The sequence below is a fragment of the Schistocerca piceifrons genome, chromosome 5, assembly GCF_021461385.2.
Source record: "Schistocerca piceifrons isolate TAMUIC-IGC-003096 chromosome 5, iqSchPice1.1, whole genome shotgun sequence".
Classification (NCBI taxonomy): Eukaryota; Metazoa; Arthropoda; class Insecta; order Orthoptera; family Acrididae; genus Schistocerca; species Schistocerca piceifrons.
The window spans coordinates 58,056,505-58,075,427 of NC_060142.1; the positions used below are offsets into that span (position 1 = coordinate 58,056,505).

The window sequence follows — 18,923 nt, forward strand, 5'->3', positions numbered from 1 at the left end:
AGGGGAACTGAGTTGAAAAAGGTTGAGAAACAGTGCTCTGCAGTACATCTCAATAAACAAGAGTGCCAAAATACAATAAACAAGAGTGACAAAGTACTACATGAGTCATTTACTCCTCCCACACTGCACAGTTTCACCGAACTCCAGAAGATAAAGCAATTTGTTTACCCTACATTTTTCTGTTTCTCTTTTTTCTCCATTTTCTTTTTTTCATTTTATTTCTGTTTATTATTCTTTAATGAATTTTTCTTGGTAGATTGTTTTCCTCTTCTAATCTAGTTTTACATTTTACTCTACCCGTAACTTCTGTCATGTCTTAACAATAGCTGGCACACTATTTATTAATGCTCTATGATCGACACATTCCCTGTTTGACGCCTGCATACACAAGGCAAGCTACCTGTTGTGTATATATATAGGGGGACATCTTCAGTGTTTCATCACTACAGGAGAAGTTGATACGTCTGCAACTCATTGAAATGTTGCAGCTTCTCAGCACTGCCGGCTAACTGAAAACACGAGAATAGGAGAGGACATACATTTATTATTGTTCAGGTCAAAAACATGTCCTGACAATTAGAAATGAAAAAAAGGAGGAATGCAAGATGTAGAATTGATGTCAGAAAATGACAGAATGTGTTGGTGGAGACAGACTGGAGTGGTGACAGGCAAACAGAAAAAGAAATGCTCCAGGAAAATACCCATGTAAAGGAATGATGTAAATACATGCATAGTCTCTAGTATATATTTGTGTGCTTTCTGCGTTTTCGTTGTAATAATGTCAGTTCTGTATTATTATTGATCTGTGAGCCACCGGATTGTAAGCATAAATTACGTTAAAGATTAAATAAACAGCTATTATTACTAAAGATCAGCAAGTATTTGTAAGACTGTACAGGTAACACATATAAATGTGCTTAAAATAAAAGTGGCAGAAATGAAATCCTTTTCTAAATATGTTGTTATGATCATCAGTATGAAGACTGGTTTTGCTGCAGCTCTCCATGCTAGCCTATTCTGCCGCAAGCCTCTTCATCTCTGCATAACTGCTGCACCATACATCCATTTTAACGTGATTGCTAAACTCAACCCTTGGTCTCCCTCTACAAAGTTTATCCCCCACACTTACTTCCATTACCAAACTGACAATTCCTTGGTCCTTCAGGATGTATCCTATCCACAGATTCCTGCTTTTAGTCAGGTTGTGCTATTAAGTCCTTCCAGTACTTCATTAGATCCATCTAATCTCCAGCATTCTTCTACATCTACATATATACTGCATAAGCCACCATAAGGCACATGGCAGAGGGTACCTCATACCACTTACAAATGGAGCAATGGGAAAATTGTTGTCTATGTGCCTCCATACAAGCCCTAACTTCTCTCATCTTATCTTTGTGATCCTTAAGCAAAATGTACGTTGGTGGCGGTAGAATCATTCTGTGTCAGCCTCAAATACATTTTCTGCTTTTCTCAATAGTGCCTCACAAGAAAAACATTGTCTTCCCTCCAGAGATTCCTATTTTAGTTCACAAAGCATCTCTAGCAGCACACCTTTGAAATGCTTCAATGTCTTCTGTTAACCTGTCTGGTGGGAATCCCACATACTTGAGCACTACTCTAGACTGGGTCGCAATAGTGTTCTATACGCAGTCTCCTGTGTAGGTGAGCTACACTTTCTTAAAATTCTCACCATTCACTTTCTCTGCTGCCATGCTTGTTCCATTTCATATTGCTTTGCAACATTATGCCTAGGTATTTAATCAACATGACTGTGCAACAGCATACTACTAATGCTGTATTCAAATGTTACAGTATTGTCTTTCCTACTCATCTGCTTTAACTTACTTTTTTTCATTACTCCCAGTATACATACAGAAATGGAAGAAGTGATGAACAAAGTTCTGAAAAGTATCATTGACTGGTTTTTGGAATGGTCTCATCCCGAATTTCACAAAGACACATATATTCAGTTCTGCACCTCTAGGGGTATTGCACCAGTGATAAGTGTAACTTTGAAATTCTTAGGTGTCCATGTTAATGAAAATTTAAATTGGAAAAAACACATTTTGGAGCTCCTAAAACAACTTAGTTCAGCCACATTTGCACTTAGAATCATAACAAATTTTGGAGAGAGAGAAATCAGTAAGTTGACATATTTTGCTTATTTTAATTCAGTAATGTCATATGGAATAATGTTCTGGGGTAACTCATCTTTAAGAAAGAAGGTCTTCATTGCCCAAAGACATGCTGTAAGAATAATATGTGGTGCTCACCCGCAATCATCTTGTAGACATCTGTTTAAGGAGTTAGGCATTCTGACTACTGCTTCACAGTATATTTATTCCCTCATGAAGTTTGTTGTAAATAATCCACTACAGTTCAAAAGGAACAGTAATGTACATAATTAGATTACTAGAAGAAAAAATGACATTCAATACTCAACATTAAGGTTGTTTTTAAAAAAGAAAGGGGTGCACAATGCTGCAACAAAAATTTTTGACCACTTATCCAGTGATATAAAATGTCTAACAGACAGAAAGGTAATTTTTGAAAATAAATTGATAAAGTTTCTCCTTGTCAACTCCATCTATTCTGTAGAAGAACTTCTGTGTTTGTAGTGTGTAAAAGGTAGTGGGTAGGAATTGCTGACTCAATCTGTACTTCTTGTTTTCATGTCGGGGAGGGGGAGGGGGAATTAATAATAATAATAATAATAATGTGGTAATGTTTTGAGTCCAGATAGATGTACAAATTAATTTCCAATATGAATCTAAAATGACTCGTTCCACACCATGACAATTTATTGTGCAAAATGATCCATGGAACATGAAAGTAACTAACTAACTAACTAACTAGCTAGCTACCATTCATCACATCAGCTAGAAATTGTATCCAGTAAGTCACCTTGTCTCCCCCTACACTCACTTAACGATGACATCTTCCTCTACACCACAGCATCATCAACAAACAGCTGCAGATTGCTGCTCGCTTTGTCTGTTAGATCATTTATGTATAGAGAGAATATGAGCAGTCGTACTACCACACTTTTCTTGGGCACTCCTGATATACCCTTGTCTCTGGTGAACATTTGTCGCCAAGGCGAATGTACCAGGTTCTATTACTTCTTAAGTCTTTGAGCCATTCACATATCAGGGAGCCTAATTCTTCATTAACAATCTGCAGTGGGGCATCATAACAAATGATTTCTGGAAATCTAGGACTGTGGAATCTACCTGTTGCCATCTATCGTGATTCGCAGAATATCATGAGAGAAAAGGGCAAGCTGCGTGTTATACAAGCAATGCTTTCTAAATCCATGCTGATTTGTGAATAGAAACTTTTCTTTCTCTAGAAAATTTATTATATGCAAGCTGAGAATATGTCCAAGAATTCTGCAGCAAACCTATATTAAGGAAATTAGTCTGTAATTATGTGGGTCCGTTATTTTGCCATTCTTGTATAGGGGAGTTACCCGGGCAAGAGATTTGCAGTAGATGCAACCTAAGTAAGGAGCCAGTACCATAGAGTATACTCTCTGTAAAACCAAATTGGGATTCCATCCAGACTTGGCAGCTTAATTGTTTTCAAGTCTTTCAGTTGCTTCTCAATGTAAGGGATGCTTATTTCTATGTTATCTGTATTGGAGTCCGTGCGACAGTAAACAATGGTATTTTTGTATGATGCTTATATGTAAATGTTTTCTTAAATGCGAAATTTAAAACTTCAGGTTGCCTTTTGCTTTCTTCTATTACCACATCAGACTGGTTGTCAAGTGACTGGACAGAGTCCTTTGATTGCTGAGGTATGAGTGTGGAAGTTGTATGTTTTGCCCATTGATCTTCTTACAGGTGTACAAATTTGTACTAACTTTTGCCTGTTGACATTTATGTGCTCTTTTTTTGAAATGAAAATGCAACAATCTCCACTTCTTCAATTTTTCTGAATTTTATTATTAAACCACAATCGGTCTTTACTAGTAGACATTGCCATTATGATGATATCATGATCACTAGTCCCTGTCTCTATACTGACACTTTTGGCAAGGTCAGGCCTGTTTGCAGTTACAAGATCTAAAATATTTCCATTGTGTGTGAGCTGTTGAACTAGCTGCTCAAGACAGTTTTCGGAAAACATATTCAAAAGTACTTCATAAGGCTGGCTGTCTGCAACACCTGCAGTGAATCCATAGATATCCCAGTCTATGCTTGGATAGATTAAATTCACCTCCAATTTAATATTACACAATCTGGGTAGCTCTACACTACTGTACATAGACTTTATACAGTTGGGTGACTGGTAAAAACATCCAATAATTAACTTTAGTTCACCTAGGCCTGTTAATCAATCCATATGATTTCACAGTCAGATTAAATTTTGACCTTGATAGACACAATATTTTTGGTGACTACACTGAACACTGTCCCTCCTATGTCATTTAAAAAACACACACACACACACACACACACACACACACACACACACACACACACTGCCTTGCTAAATATTTTGGAGCCTCTTACTTCAGGTTTCAGACTGCATTTGTTCCAAGAATAACTTGAATGTGACTATTTTCCTAGATGTAAAGTAACCGAGCAAGGTGGCGCAGTGGTTAGCACACTGGTCTCGCATCCGGGAGGACGACGGTTCAATCCCACGTCCGGCCATCCTAATTTGGGTTTTCCGTGATTTCCCTAAATCACTTCAGGCAAATGCTGGGATGGTTCCTTTGACAGGGCATGACCGACTTCCTTCTCCATTCTTCCCTAACCCGATGAGACTGATGACATCACTGTTTGGTCTCTTCTCCCCAAATCAACTCAACCCCAACCCTAGATGTAAAGTAAATTCAGGAACTTTGATATGAATGCACAACAATTTACAAGGTGCGTTCCATAAGTAATGCAACCAAATTCATAAAAAATCATTTATTTAATATATTCAAAAATTTTCAAAATAGCACCATCTTGCATCGATACACTTCTGGAGGCGGTGTTGCCATGCCTGGAAGGCATCCTGGAATGCCTTTTCCGGAATGTCCTTTAGAGCTTATGTAACATGCGCCTGGATGCTTTCAGTCGTGTCCCAATGCTTTCCTTTCATGACTCCTTCTAACCGAGGAAACAAAAAAATGTCAGCGGGAACCAGGTCAGTACCGTAGGGAGGCTGGGGAATCAATGGTGTCTTGGTCCTGGCCAGGAAGTCGTTGACAGTGAAGGTGCTGTGACTCAGCGCATTGTCTTGGTGAACTTTCCACTTGTCCTTGATGTCACTTCAGCAGTGCGAGACCCTCATTTTCAGTCTTTTGAGCACTTCCAAGTAGAAAGCTGTGTTCAATGTAGTTCCAGTAGGTACGAATTCATGGTGGGCAATGCCTCTGACGTCAAAGAAGACAATGAGCATGGTTTTGATCCTGCACTTGCTCATGCGTGCCTTCTTGGGACGGGGTGACGATGGGGTGTTCCACTCTCAACTCTGCCTTTTTGTCTCAGGGTCGTACTAAAAAATCCACGACTCTTCACCAGTCATACCTGAGTTTAAAAAGTGCGGATTATTTTCAGACATTTCCAACATTTCTCGGCACCGAACCACTCGCATGTGCTCGTGTTCATTGGTCAACACTTTTGGGATGAGTCTGGCACACACCTTTCTCATGTTCGAATCTTCAGTCACAATGCAGAAAACAGTTGTTTTTGACATGTTTAGAGTTTGTGCTATCAATTGAAGGCTCAGCCGTCTGTCAGAGTTCAAACAGTCGCCCACACGCATCACATTTTCGTCGACTCATGTGGTTGATGGTCGTCAACTGCAAGGTTCGTTGGTGATCTCCTCTCAGCCCTTTATGAGCCACTTGTGCCATCAGAAAACTTGTGATTTGGACAAGCAATCATTCTCAAAGGCATGCTGAAATAATGGAAACATTTTGGTGGGGGACTTCCCAAGTTTAACGCAAAATTTGATAGCATACTGTTGCTCTACAGGGGTTGACGGAAATGCATGTCCTGACACTCCGGCAGCTCGCAGCTGAATGAGACAGAATGTTTTGAAGCTAACACCCCCATCCACTTAGCCCAGCCAGTTACAACGCTGCGGTGTACTGTTGCATCAGAAAAAAACTGGTCGCATTACTTACGGAACGCATTCTGTACTGTCAAAATTTTGACAGTCGAAGGGTCTTCACTTCATATGGGATATGATTTCACTCTTGACTTGACTGCTGTGAAGGCATTAGTAAGATCTTCAGCATACTAGGTCAGCAGTCTTCACAGACACGCATTGCCTGGGAGAGAGGCAGCAACCACACAGGATAGGAATGTAGCACTGTTGAGCTCATATGCCACAGGCAGGAAGAGTTGCATGTGGCACACAGTGAGGAAATATATATATATATATATATATATATATATATATATATATATATATATATATATATATATATATATATGTGTGTGTGTGTGTGTGTGTGTGTGTATAAGGAAGTGGCATCAATGGTTACAAGGATGGTTTCTGGGGGTAACGGATTGGGTAAGGATTCCAGATGTTCAAGAAAGTGGTTGGTGTCTTTGTAGAAGGATGGCAGATGCACGTAATGGGTTGAAGGTGTTGATCTACGTAGGCAGAGATACGTTCTGTGGGGCTTGGTAACCAGCTACAATGGGGCGGCCGGGATGATTGGGTTTGTGAATTTTAGGAAGAAGGTAGAAGGTAGGGGTGCGGGGTGTCGGTGGGGTCAGGAGGTTGATGGAGTCAGGTGAAAGGTTTTGTAGGGGGGCCTAAGGTTCTGAGGATTCCTCGAAGCTCCGCCTGGACATCAGGAATGGGATTACCTTGGCAAACTTTGTATGTGGTGTTGTCAGAAAGCTGACGCAGTCCCGCAGCCACATACTCCCGACGATCAAGTACCATGGTCGTGGAACCCTTGTCCGCCGGAAGAATGACGATGGACCGGTCAGCCTTCAGATCACGGATAGCCTGGGCTTCAGCAGTGGTGATGTTGGGAGTAGAATTAAGGTTTTTTAAGAAGGATTGAGAGGCAAGGCTAGAAGTCAGAAATTCCTGGAAGGTTTGGAGAGGGTGATTTTGAGGAAGAGGAGGTGGGTCCCGCTGTGACGGAGGACGGAACTGTTCCAGGCAGGGTTCAATTTGGATAGTGTCTTGGGGAGTTGGATCATTAGGGGTAGGATTTGGATCATTTTTCTTCGTGGCAAAGTGATACTTCCAGCACAGAGTACGAGTGTAGGACAGTAAATCTTTGACGATGGCTGTTTGGTTGGATCTGGGAGTGGGGCTGAAGGTGAGGCCTTTGGATAGGACAGAGGTTTCGGACTGGGAGAGAGGTTTGGAGGAAAGGTTAACTACTGAATTAGGGTGTTGTGGTGCCAGATTGTGTTGATTGGAATTTTGAGGTTTTGGAGGGAGTGGAGCTGGAAGTGGGAGACTGAGTAGATGGGAGAGACTGGGTTTGTGTGCAATGAGAGGTGGTTGAGGTTTGCTGGAAAGGTTGTGAAGAGTGAGTGAGTTGCCTTTCCGGAGGTGGGAAACCAGGAGATTGGATAGTTTTTTGAAGTGAAGGGTGGCATGCTGTTCTAATTTGCGGTTGGCCTGTAGGAGGATGCTCTGAATAGCCGGTGTGGATGTGGGAGAGGATAGATTGAGGACTTTTATTAAGGCTATATATATCATACACACACACACACACACACACACACACACACACACACCTCTGCATGTAACATTATTACAGCTGCCTATATTGTGCTCAGCTCAACTGAGGTCATGGGTTGTACCAGATGGAGTGGGTTAGTGGAGGGAGAGAGAGAAACAGCAAGGACACAGGAAAGTAATGTGGCACGTGAGGTGGAGGTGAGGACTTGCGAGGGGGAGACAGAACAGAGGAAGATGAAGTTGACAAACAGGAAGGTGTGGGAGTGCAATGAGTAAAGAGAGGGGAGGGGGGGGGGGCATGGGTACATGGGTAAAAGTGGTGTGGGGCAGCAGCTAGCAGAGACAGAGAAAGAGGACCATGGAATCGAAGGGCCTGTTGTAAGGAAAATAACCATTTTTTGTAATAGAGAGAAACTGATAGGAAATATATATCTAAAAACAAAAATGATGTGACTTACCAAATGAAAGTGCTGGCAGGTCGACAGACACACAAACATACACATACAAAATTCAAGCTTTCGCAACAAACTGTTGCCTCATCAGGAAAGAGGGAAGGAGAGGGAAAGACAAAAGGATGTGGGTTGTAAGGGAGAGGGTAAGGAGTCATTCCAATCCCGGGAGCGGAAAGACTTACCTTAGGGGGAAAAACAGGACGGGTATACACTCGCACACACACACATATCCATCCACACATATACAGACACAAGCAGACATATTTAAAGACAAAGAGTTTGGGCAGAGATGTCAATCGAGGCAGAAGTGCAGAGGCAAAGATGTTGTTGAATGACAGGTGAGGTATGAGTGGCGGCAACTTGAAATTAGCGGAGATTGAGGCCTGGTGGATAACGGGAAGAGAGGATATAGTGAAGAGCAAGTTCCCATCTCCGGAGTTCGCATAGGTTGGTGTTAGTGGGAAGTATCCAGATAACCCGGACGGTGTAACACTGTGCCAACATGTGCTGGCCGTGCACCAAGGCATGTTTAGCCACAGGGTGATCCTCATTACCAACAAACACTGTCTGCCTGTGTCCATTCATGCGAATGGACAGTTTGTTGCTGGTTATTCCCACATAGAATGCGTCACAATGTAGGCAGGTCAGTTGGTAGATCACGTGGGTGCTTTCACACGTGCCTCTGCCTTTGATCGTGTACACCTTCCGGGTTACAGGACTGGAGTAGGTGGTGGTGGGAGGGTGCATGGGACAGGTTTTACACCGGGGGCGGTTACAAGGGTAGGAGCCAGAGGGTAGGGAAGGTGGTTTGGGGATTTCATAGGGATGAACTAACAGGTTACGAAGGTTAGGTGGACGGCGGAAAGACACTCTTGGTGGAGTGGGGAGGATTTCGTGAAGGATGTATCTCATTTCAGGGCAGGATTTGAGGAAGTCGTATCCCTGCTGGAGAGCCACATTCAGAATCTGATCCAGTCCCGGAAAGTATCCTGTCACAAGTGGGGCACTTTTGTGGTTCTTCTGTGGGAGGTTCTGGGTTTGAGAGGATGAGGAAGTGGCTCTAGTTATTTGCTTCTGTACCAGGTCGGGAGGGTAGTTGCGGGATGCGAAAGCTGTTGTCAGGTTGTTGGTGTAATGCTTCAGGGATTCCGGACTGGAGCTGATTCGTTTGCCACGAAGACCTAGGCTGTAGGAAAGGGACCGTTTGATGTGGAATGGGTGGCAGCTGTCATAATGGAGGTACTGTTGCTTGTTGGTGGGTTTGATGTGGATGGACGTGTGAAGCTGGCCATTGGACAGGTGGAGGTCAACATCAAGGAAAGTGGCATGGGATTCGGAGTAGGACCAGGTGAATCTGATGGAACCAAAGGAGTTGAGGTTGGAGAGGAAATTCTGGAGTTCTTCTTCACTGTGAGTCCAGATCATGAAGATGTCATCAATAAATCTGTACCAAACTTTGGGTTGGCAGGCCTGGGTAACCAAGAAGGATTCCTCTAGGCGACCCATGAATAGGTTAGTGTACGAGGCGGCCATCCTGGTACCCATGGCTGTTCCCTTTAATTGTTGGTATGTCTGGCCTTCAAAAGTGAAGAAGTTGTGGGTCAGGATGAAGCTGGCTGAGGTAATGAGGAAAGAGGTTTTAGGTAGGGTGGCAGGTGATCGGCGTGAAAGGAAGTGCTCCATCGCAGCGAGGCCCTGGACGTGCGGAATATTTGTGTATAAGGAAGTGGCATCAATGGTTACAAGGATGGTTTCTGGGGGTAACGGATTGGGTAAGGATTCCAGGCGTTCGGGAAAGTGGTTGGTGTCTTTGATGAAGGATGGGAGACTGCACGTAATGGGTTGAAGGTGTTGATCTATGTAGGCAGAGATATGTTCTGTGGGGGCTTCGTAACCAGCTACAATGGGGCGGCCGGGATGATTGGGTTTGTGAATTTTAGGAAGAAGGTAGAAGGTAGGGGTGTGGGGTGTCGGTGGGGTCAAGAGGTTGATGGAGTCAGGTGAAAGGTTTTGTAGGGGGCCTAAGGTTCTGAGGATTCCTTGAAGCTCCGCCTGGACATCAGGAATGGGATTACCTTGGCAAACTTTGTATGTGGTGTTGTCTGAAAGCTGACGCAGTCCCTCAGCCACATACTCCCGACGATCAAGTACCACAGTCGTGGAACCCTTGTCCGCCGGAAGAATGACGATGGACCGGTCAGCCTTCAGATCACAGATAGCCTGGGCTTCAGCAGTGGTGATGTTGGGAGTAGAATTAAGGTTTTTTAAGAAGGATTGAGAGGCAAGGCTAGAAGTCAGAAATTCCTGGAAGGTTTGGAGAGGGTGATTTTGAGGAAGAGGAGGTGGGTCCCGCTGTGATGGAGGACGGAACTGTTCCAGGCAGGGTTCAATTTGGATAGTGTCTTGGGGAGTTGGATCATTAGAGGTAGGATTTGGATCATTTTTCATCGTGGCAAAGTGATACTTCCAGCACAGAGTACAAGTGTAGGACAGTAAATCTTTGACGAGGGCTGTTTGGTTGAATCTGGGAGTGGGGCTGAAGGTGAGGCCTTTGGATAGGATAGAGGTTTCGGACTGGGAGAGACGTTTGGAGGAAAGGTTAACTACTGAATTAGGGTGTTGTGGTGCCAGATTGTGTTGATTGGAATTTTGAGGTTTTGGAGGGAGTGGAGCTGGAAGGGGGAGACTGAGTAGATGGGAGAGACTGGGTTTGTTTGCAATGAGAGGTGATTGAGGTTTGTTGGAAAGGTTGTGAAGAGTGAGTGAGTTGTCTTTCCGGAGGTGGGAAACCAGGAGATTGGATAGTTTTTTGAGGTGAAGGGTGGCATGCTGTTCTAATTTGCGGTTGGCCTGTAGGAGGATGCTCTGAATAGCCGGTGTGGATGTGGGAGCGGAAAGATTGAGGACTTTTATTAAGGATAGGAGTTGACGGGTGTGTTCATTGGCTGAGTTGATGTGTAGGTGAAGGATTAGGTGGGTAAGGGAATGGATTGTTCAGTTTGGAACTGGTATAGGGACTGATGGAAAGAAGGGTTGCAGCCAGAGATGGGAACTTTAAGTGTGAGGCCTTTGGGGGTTATGCCAAATGTCAGACAAGCCTGAGAAAATAGAATATGGGAGCGTAATCTGGCTAGGGTGAAGGCATGTTTGCGGAGGGAATGTAAATAAAACTTAATGGGGTCGTTGTGGGGGTGTTGTGAGGGTGACATGGTATTAGAAGGTGGAAAGTGTAACATGAGGTTGAAATGAAAATGTAAGATAAAAATATATGGGGAGAGATAAGGGTGAACTAGAAAGTAACTGGAGATCTGGTATGAAAAAAGGCGAAAAGGTGTTGGTTAAGTTGACCCTGTGGTGAACTTGGGTTGGTAGACAGCGATGTGCATGAATGTTAGGTGGTTGTGTTGCCGCTAAAACACGTTAAAGAACGGAGAAATTCGGGAAAATTTCGAAAAAAACGTGTAAATGTATTACAAGGAGTGGTGTTGTGGTGAAAGATTACGAAAATGGGGCTAACAATTGTAAGAAATAATGACGTTAAAACCTGTGGGGAGCGGCTAAAAATGATCAGTGATGTGCGAAAAACGGAAGTGGAAATAAAGTGAAAGTTATTAGAACTAGCCGAAATGGTTGTTTAATACGTGAAAGCAGCTGTTATTGAACTAGAAACGGTGGATTTTATAGCAGCGGTAGTGTTGAAAGCGGAAAATAAAAATTTTTTGTTTTGGTTATGGTTTGGAAGTGGGTTACGTATTATTGAGTATATATAGGCGGGATAAAATTATATTATGGTAAAAAGGGGAAGGTGAATACAAAGTGAGACTACTGGTAAAAACAGAAAGAGAAAATAAAGAGAAAATAAGACGACAGGAAAGATTTCGAAATGCAACAGCGACAATAACAAACGTAATGGTTGGGTTCAAATTAATGATATGGTTATAATAGAGGGAAACATTCCACGTAGGAAAAATATATCTAAAAACAAAGATGATGTGACTTACCAAATGAAAGTGCTGGCAGGTTGACAGACACACAAACAAACACAAACATACACACAAAATTCAAGCTTTCGCAACAAACTGTTGCCTCATCAGGAAAGAGGGAAGGAGAGGGAAAGACGAAAGGAAGTGTGTTTTAAGGGAGAGGGTAAGGAGTCATTCCAATCCCGGGAGCGGAAAGACTTACCTTAGGGGGAAAAAAGGAACGGGTATACCCTCGCACACACACACATATCCATCCACACATATACAGACACAAGCAGACATATTTAAAGACAAAGAGTTTGGGCAGAGATGTCAGTCGAGGCAGAAGTGCAGAGGCAAAGATGTTGTTGAATGACAGGTGAGGTATGAGTGGCGACAACTTGAAATTAGCGGAGATTGAGGCCTGGTGGATAACGGGAAGAGAGGATATATTGAAGAGCAAGTTCCCATCTCCGGAGTTCGCATAGGTTGGTGTTAGTGGGAAGTATCCAGATAACCCGGACGGTGTAACACTGTGCCAACATGTGCTGGCCGTGCACCAAGGCATGTTTAGCCACAGGGTGATCCTCATTACCAACAAACACTGCCTGCCTGTGTCCATTCATGCGAATGGACAGTTTGTTGCTGGTCATTCCCACATAGAATGCGTCACAGTGTAGGCAGGTCAGTTGGTAGATCACGTGGGTGCTTTCACACGTGGCTCTGCCTTTGATCGTGTACACCTTCCGGGTTACAGGGCTGGAGTAGGTGGTGGTGGGAGGGTGCATGGGACAGGTTTTACACCGGGGGCGGTTACAAGGGTAGGAGCCAGAGGGTAGGGAAGGTGGTTTGGGGATTTCATAGGAATGAACTAGGAGGTTACAAAGGTTAGGTGGACGGCAGAAAGTCACTCTTGGTGGGGTGGGGAGGATTTCATGAAGGATGGATCTCATTTCAGGGCAGGATTTGAGGAAGTCGTATCCCTGCTGGAGAGCCACATTCAGAATCTGATCCAGTCCCGGAAAGTATCCTGTCACCTAACCTTCGTAACCTGTTAGTTCATCCCTATGAAATCCCCAAACCACCTTCCCTACCCTCTGGCTCCTACCCTTGTAACCGCCCCCGGTGTAAAACCTGTCCCATGCACCCTCCCACCACCACCTACTCCAGCCCTGTAACCCGGAAGGTGTACACGATCAAAGGCAGAGCCACGTGTGAAAGCACCCACGTGATCTACCAACTGACCTGCCTACACTGTGACGCATTCTATGTGGGAATGACCAGCAACAAACTGTCCATTCGCATGAATGGACACAGGCAGACAGTGTTTGTTGGTAATGAGGATCACCCTGTGGCTAAACATGCCTTGGTGCACGGCCAGCACATGTTGGCACAGTGTTACACCGTCCGGGTTATCTGGATACTTCCCACTAACACCAACCTATGCGAACTCCGGAGATGGGAACTTGCTCTTCAATATATCCTCTCTTCCCGTTATCCACCAGGCCTCAATCTCCGCTAATTTCAAGTTGCCGCCACTCATACCTCACCTGCCATTCAACAACATCTTTGCCTCTGCACTTCTGCCTCGACTGACATCTCTGCCCAAACTCTTTGTCTTTAAATATGTCTGCTTGTGTCTGTATATGTGTGGATGGATATGTGTGTGTGTGCGAGTGTATACCCGTTCCTTTTTTCCCCCTAAGGTAAGTCTTTCCGCTCCCGGGATTGGAATGACTCCTTACCCTCTCCCTTAAAACCCACTTCCTTTTGTCTTTCCCACTCCTTCCCTCTTTCCTGATGAGGCAACAGTTTGTTGCGAAAGCTTGAATTTTGTGTGTATGTTTGTGTGTCTGTCGACCTGCCAGCACTTTCATTTGGTAAGTCACATCATCTTTGTTTTTAGATATATGTTTCCTACGTGGAATGTTTCCCTCTATTATAACCATATATATATATATATATATATATATATATATATATATATATATATACACACACACACACACACACACACACACACACACACACACACACACACTTGTATTCCATTAAGGACTTTCTAATACTACATTTAGCACTATATTTAGGTGCAAGTGGCAATTATGTTTCAAGATAGTTATATCTAATTAATATGAACCAGTGCTTTGCAGTTAAGATAAGATCAGGCCATAAGTAATAGTTTGATAACAGAACTTTAGAACCAGAATATTGTAGACATAAATCAAATCTTAAAGTACATTGAAGAGTGTTATATAATGATCTATTTTGCTGAAATACCATGGAGAATTAGTGCAGCAGAATCACATACTAGTTCTGAAACCGGAGGATTCTTTTTCTAGAATTAGAAAAGAAATGCTGAAAATCTCAACAAAGAGAATGCTGCGTTTCATGACATACTTCCAGAAAGACAAAATCCTATAGAACAGAACCTCTAACAGAAAATTCAAACACTAAGAAGTTAATTCCGAGCTGGTGTAAAGTTGATAGTTAACCACATCAAAACCAAAAGATAGAAAACTATATTCCATGATAAGCATCATTGTTACAAGATTCTGAATTCCTTTTCTTTTTTCATGTTACCTAACTGTTACCTTGTAATTATACAATGTGTGAATTTTCATTTACATAACATTTTCAGTAGCACCATTATTGTTTTTATAGCAATATCTTTATTTTTTCAGGTGCAGCTTTAAAGATCTGAAACTGTGTGTTAGTCATGAAACAATAAACCCAAACTCAGTATTAAGTGTTATGAATGGCAGTTTTGTTGCGCTCTGTATATGTGAGAAAGGGGAAATGCTCCAGCCAAGTGATCCAAATCTTCCGTGTATACTGCTGCATGCTCCTGTTTGTCAGTGCTTGGGTTTTGGTGAGTTTTGTCCTCCTTATGCTTGTTTTTAATACTGGATACAACCTCATATTTACTGAGAAAGTAAATTTAGCATCTTTTACATTTCTCATATTAACAAAGCAAAGCAGATTTTGGGTTTCGTATATCAAAACAAGTTTTTAATGACAACTACATTTTCTATTTTATTATATGCACTTTCTTTGCAACAAATTATTTAATATTTTCATCTTAATTCATTAACTTTACAATATTTTTGAGGAATTTCCCTTCTGATACAAATATGTGATCTTTTTCATAAGTGTTGTACCTTATACTTTTTTCTTAAAATTTCCTATTTGTATTGTGTTTTGCTAAATATCCATGGGCATTCACTAACTATTCATTAAATGTATCTGTCCATAGTTACTATTTTACCATTAACATTGCTTTTATTTTAGGATGGGGATGGAAGGGGGGAGAGGAGGGAGAGGGAAGAAAGAGAGAGAGAGAGAGAGAGAGAGAGAGAGAGAGAGAGAGAGAGAGAAATATGTGCTTTTACATTGCTTAGAACAGTAAAGTACCCAGCATGTGTATTTTTGTCTCTAATTACATAAAATAACGTCAAAGAAAGGGAAAACCACTTATTAGTTTCCAAAAATGTTAACGCTCTAGTAAAAACCATATGACAATACCCAATGCCCTATGAGGGAGTTAATTTTCTATACAGAAATGTAATGTCAGAAGTACAATTTTAAAATAGGCTCTCCCAAAAAAATATTCACTATTCAAGTTTTTATAGCTGAACTGCCATGATTTTTGTATAATAATTATAGTGAATGCCAAGAGCAGAAGGATGTGTGCAATTGTCCCTTATGTTCTATTCAAACTGATCTCGTGTATGATACGTAATGACCGTGAAGCTGGCAGAAAGTGAAACTAACACTTCTACTCTTTACTTTGAAGAAGAGTTCCTACTTCTTTATTACGATGAGTACATTATACCACTTGTTACTGGCACATTGGGTGAAAATCTAATAAAACAATAGGAGTCCACCTTTTGGTTATCCTGACCACAATCACTAAGATCAGTGCAGGCAAAAAAGGAAACAAATGAGAACAGAATCAAGTCAAGTAATTTAAAAATTTTCAGTGCATATTTTCAGCAGACAAAATCAGGAGAGCTTTCATAAACGGGACTGCAATTTTGCCACTTTTGACAGGAGAAGATATGCAGTCCAGAAGAGTGATCAAAAGTAAGCTTTATCTTCCAATTTAATTCGCTCTTCACTGAAAACAAAAAGCTCATTAACAGTACAATGTTTCCATATTTAGTGAATTGAAGTGGCTTCATCACTACTTCAAACAATATTTTGTTACAGAATATCACTTATTTTCATGGACCAGTACATCTTGTAGAATGTGTCAGAAATAAGATGCAATCAGGTCATCATGGGCTGTTAGTAGAGAATGTTCCCAAGTGTGAATAATTACATTGGTAATCTCTTTGTGATAAACAACTACTCTGCTCAAACAATGAAGCTATATGTCTTACATTTCTTCCCCCCCCCCCCCCTCCCCCCCTCCCTGAGAGAGAGAGAGAGAGAGAGAGAGAGAGAGAGAGAGAGAGAAGGACAACGATGTCCTTGAATACATGCTGCAGCACATAAAATGGAGGATATGTGGATATTTATCTCAATTGAGAGATTGTTGGAAGTCATTAAGTCTCAAATAATGCATGAATACAGTCCGGGCATTGCTTGGCCTCGATTACCCTCCCTCAAGACAAACACAAAGTTTCTGATTGTAATACTTGTCTTATTATGTTGAACTTTTAACATAAGATTATACCTCTTGATGAGTAGATTATAACATCATTTAAAATTTTCAAATTCAGTCAGTAATTTCACGATGTATTGAAAATCAAAGTTTTGTTGTCGCTGGAAGCCTTTATATAATAGGCACCCTACTACTGACACCAGATTCCATGGTAACAATTTAGTAGTATGAAAACTTGTAAAATATCTCTGAACAACCTTCAGAATGTTGTCAGTGGATTTCAGGTTCATCCTGTATACTCACCTGTGTACTAATGCAAGTTGGATAATTGCCTTGTTTCACAAGTGCTCTTTAAGTGAAAATGAGTCAAAAGCTTTTTCCAAATCTATGAACTCCAGACCATTTAGTAACTCATATTCATTGCTCTATTCAATGATTACATTTATGAACTGCAAATGATCGAATATGATATACCTATCCACTTCTAAAGCCAGTTGGTGCCTTTAAGTGATTAATCTTTTTCTCTCCTGTATGGCTGGTGATAATGTTAACAAATGAAATGTGACATCAGTGTTAAGTTTCTGATTTACCTTCTTTATGCTGTTATTGTTTTATATATTTTTTCTAATTATATTGTCATTGTATCTTCTCACAATTACGAATACTTTTGTTTGCTTGAGCACATTTGTTAATGTTCCTGTTATTATTTATGCAAAACTAATACCTTTAGCTCAATTTATCCTTTCCTAAATCAATTTTCTGTTTGTTTCCTTCTGAAAAAATGTGCTAAGTAACTTGTCATTTTTGCCCAAACTCTAGCAATGTATAAACTTTGCTGTTCCCAATATCTTACTGAAAGGCCCTGCTGTAGGACTGTTCTTTGCATTTTGTTGTACTTCTGCATAACATCTCCCATTATTATCTTGTAGTAGGACATATCAGTTTGAGAAGTACTTTTGTGTCATTAATTTTTTAAATATATATTTTTTAAGGTATTATTCGTGGAGTGGATATGCAAGAAAGACAACTCTACGTGATTTCACCGCTACCTGAAAGTGAGATCCAGAAAGTCAACTGCCTGGTAATGGGAACAGTACAGTTACCTTCAAGTGTCCTGCTTAGGGAAGCCACTTGTGGCATTGTTGGTCATATCCCATACACTGTCATTGGACCAGGCCAACCCACAGGCAGGCTTTCACAAAAATCATCTTACCATTTGCTATTGTCATCTGCAGTTGAACTGTAATGTTATGGAAATAAAACTGCAAAGGTGTAAAATGGTTCAGATACTGTGGCAGCTTTAATACATCTTCTAATCATTGTTTTGTATTTTTGTAACAAGACCTGAATATTGCACATACTAGACTTTCATGTTTTTCCTAATTTTGCAGTGACATTAAGTTAGTGTTTTACTCAGCTTGTCAGACAAATTGCTGTTGCAAAATACTTACCATGTGCCACTGTTTATGGCACAAACCTTCTGCGATACAAATTGTTTTATCATAAGGTAAAAGGGGCAAATTAAAAAAATGGCATTTGAGTAATGTTTGTTAATGTTATCTACCTGCAAACCATATACATTTGTTTCCAAATAGTTTTAGCTTAAAATGTACATAGTGATATTTCAGACTCTGAAAGTATACTGATTTTAACATTTTTTATCACACTATAGTGATACCTCTAATTCCTTTGAGTTTGTATAAACTGGCTGTGTTTCAGACTGCCTCCTGCTTTGCATGTAACACAATGCAAAGAAAGTAGTAGTAATGGACATTCATTTCGAGGGAAACATTCCACATGGGAAAAATATATCTAAAAACAAAGATGATGTGACTTACCAAACAAAAGTGCTGGCACGTCGATAGACACACAAACAAACACAAACATACACACAAAATTCAAGCTTTCGCAACAAACTGTTGCCTCATCAGGAAAGAGGGAAGGAGAGAGAAAGACGAAAGGAAGTGGGTTTTAAGGGTGAGGGTAAGGAGTCATTCCAATCCCGGGAGCGGAAAGACTTACCTTAGGGGGAAAAAAGGACAGGTATACACTCGCACACACACACATACACATATCCATCCACACATACAGACACAAGCAGACATATTTAAAGACAAAGAGTTTGGGCAGAGATGTCAGTCGAGGCAGAAGTGTAGAGGCAAAGATGTTGTTGAAGACAGGTGAGGTATGAGTGGCGGCAACTTGAAATTAGCGGAGATTGAGGCCTGGCGGATA

The 18,923-nt window shown here is 41.4% G+C and overlaps 1 protein-coding gene across 1 annotated transcript in view; it reads left to right on the forward strand.

Annotated features, from left to right (window-relative positions):
• Positions 1-18,228, forward strand: part of LOC124797983 (polynucleotide 5'-hydroxyl-kinase NOL9) — an 82,437-nt gene extending 64,209 nt beyond the window's left edge. The window contains exons 7-8 of the mRNA XM_047261162.1: positions 14,764-14,951; positions 17,681-18,228. Coding sequence (XP_047117118.1) covers positions 14,764-14,951; positions 17,681-17,934 — 442 coding nt within the window. The 3' untranslated portion in view covers positions 17,935-18,228. The remainder of the gene's footprint in view (positions 1-14,763; positions 14,952-17,680) is intronic.
• The last annotated feature ends 695 nt before the right edge of the window (positions 18,229-18,923 follow it).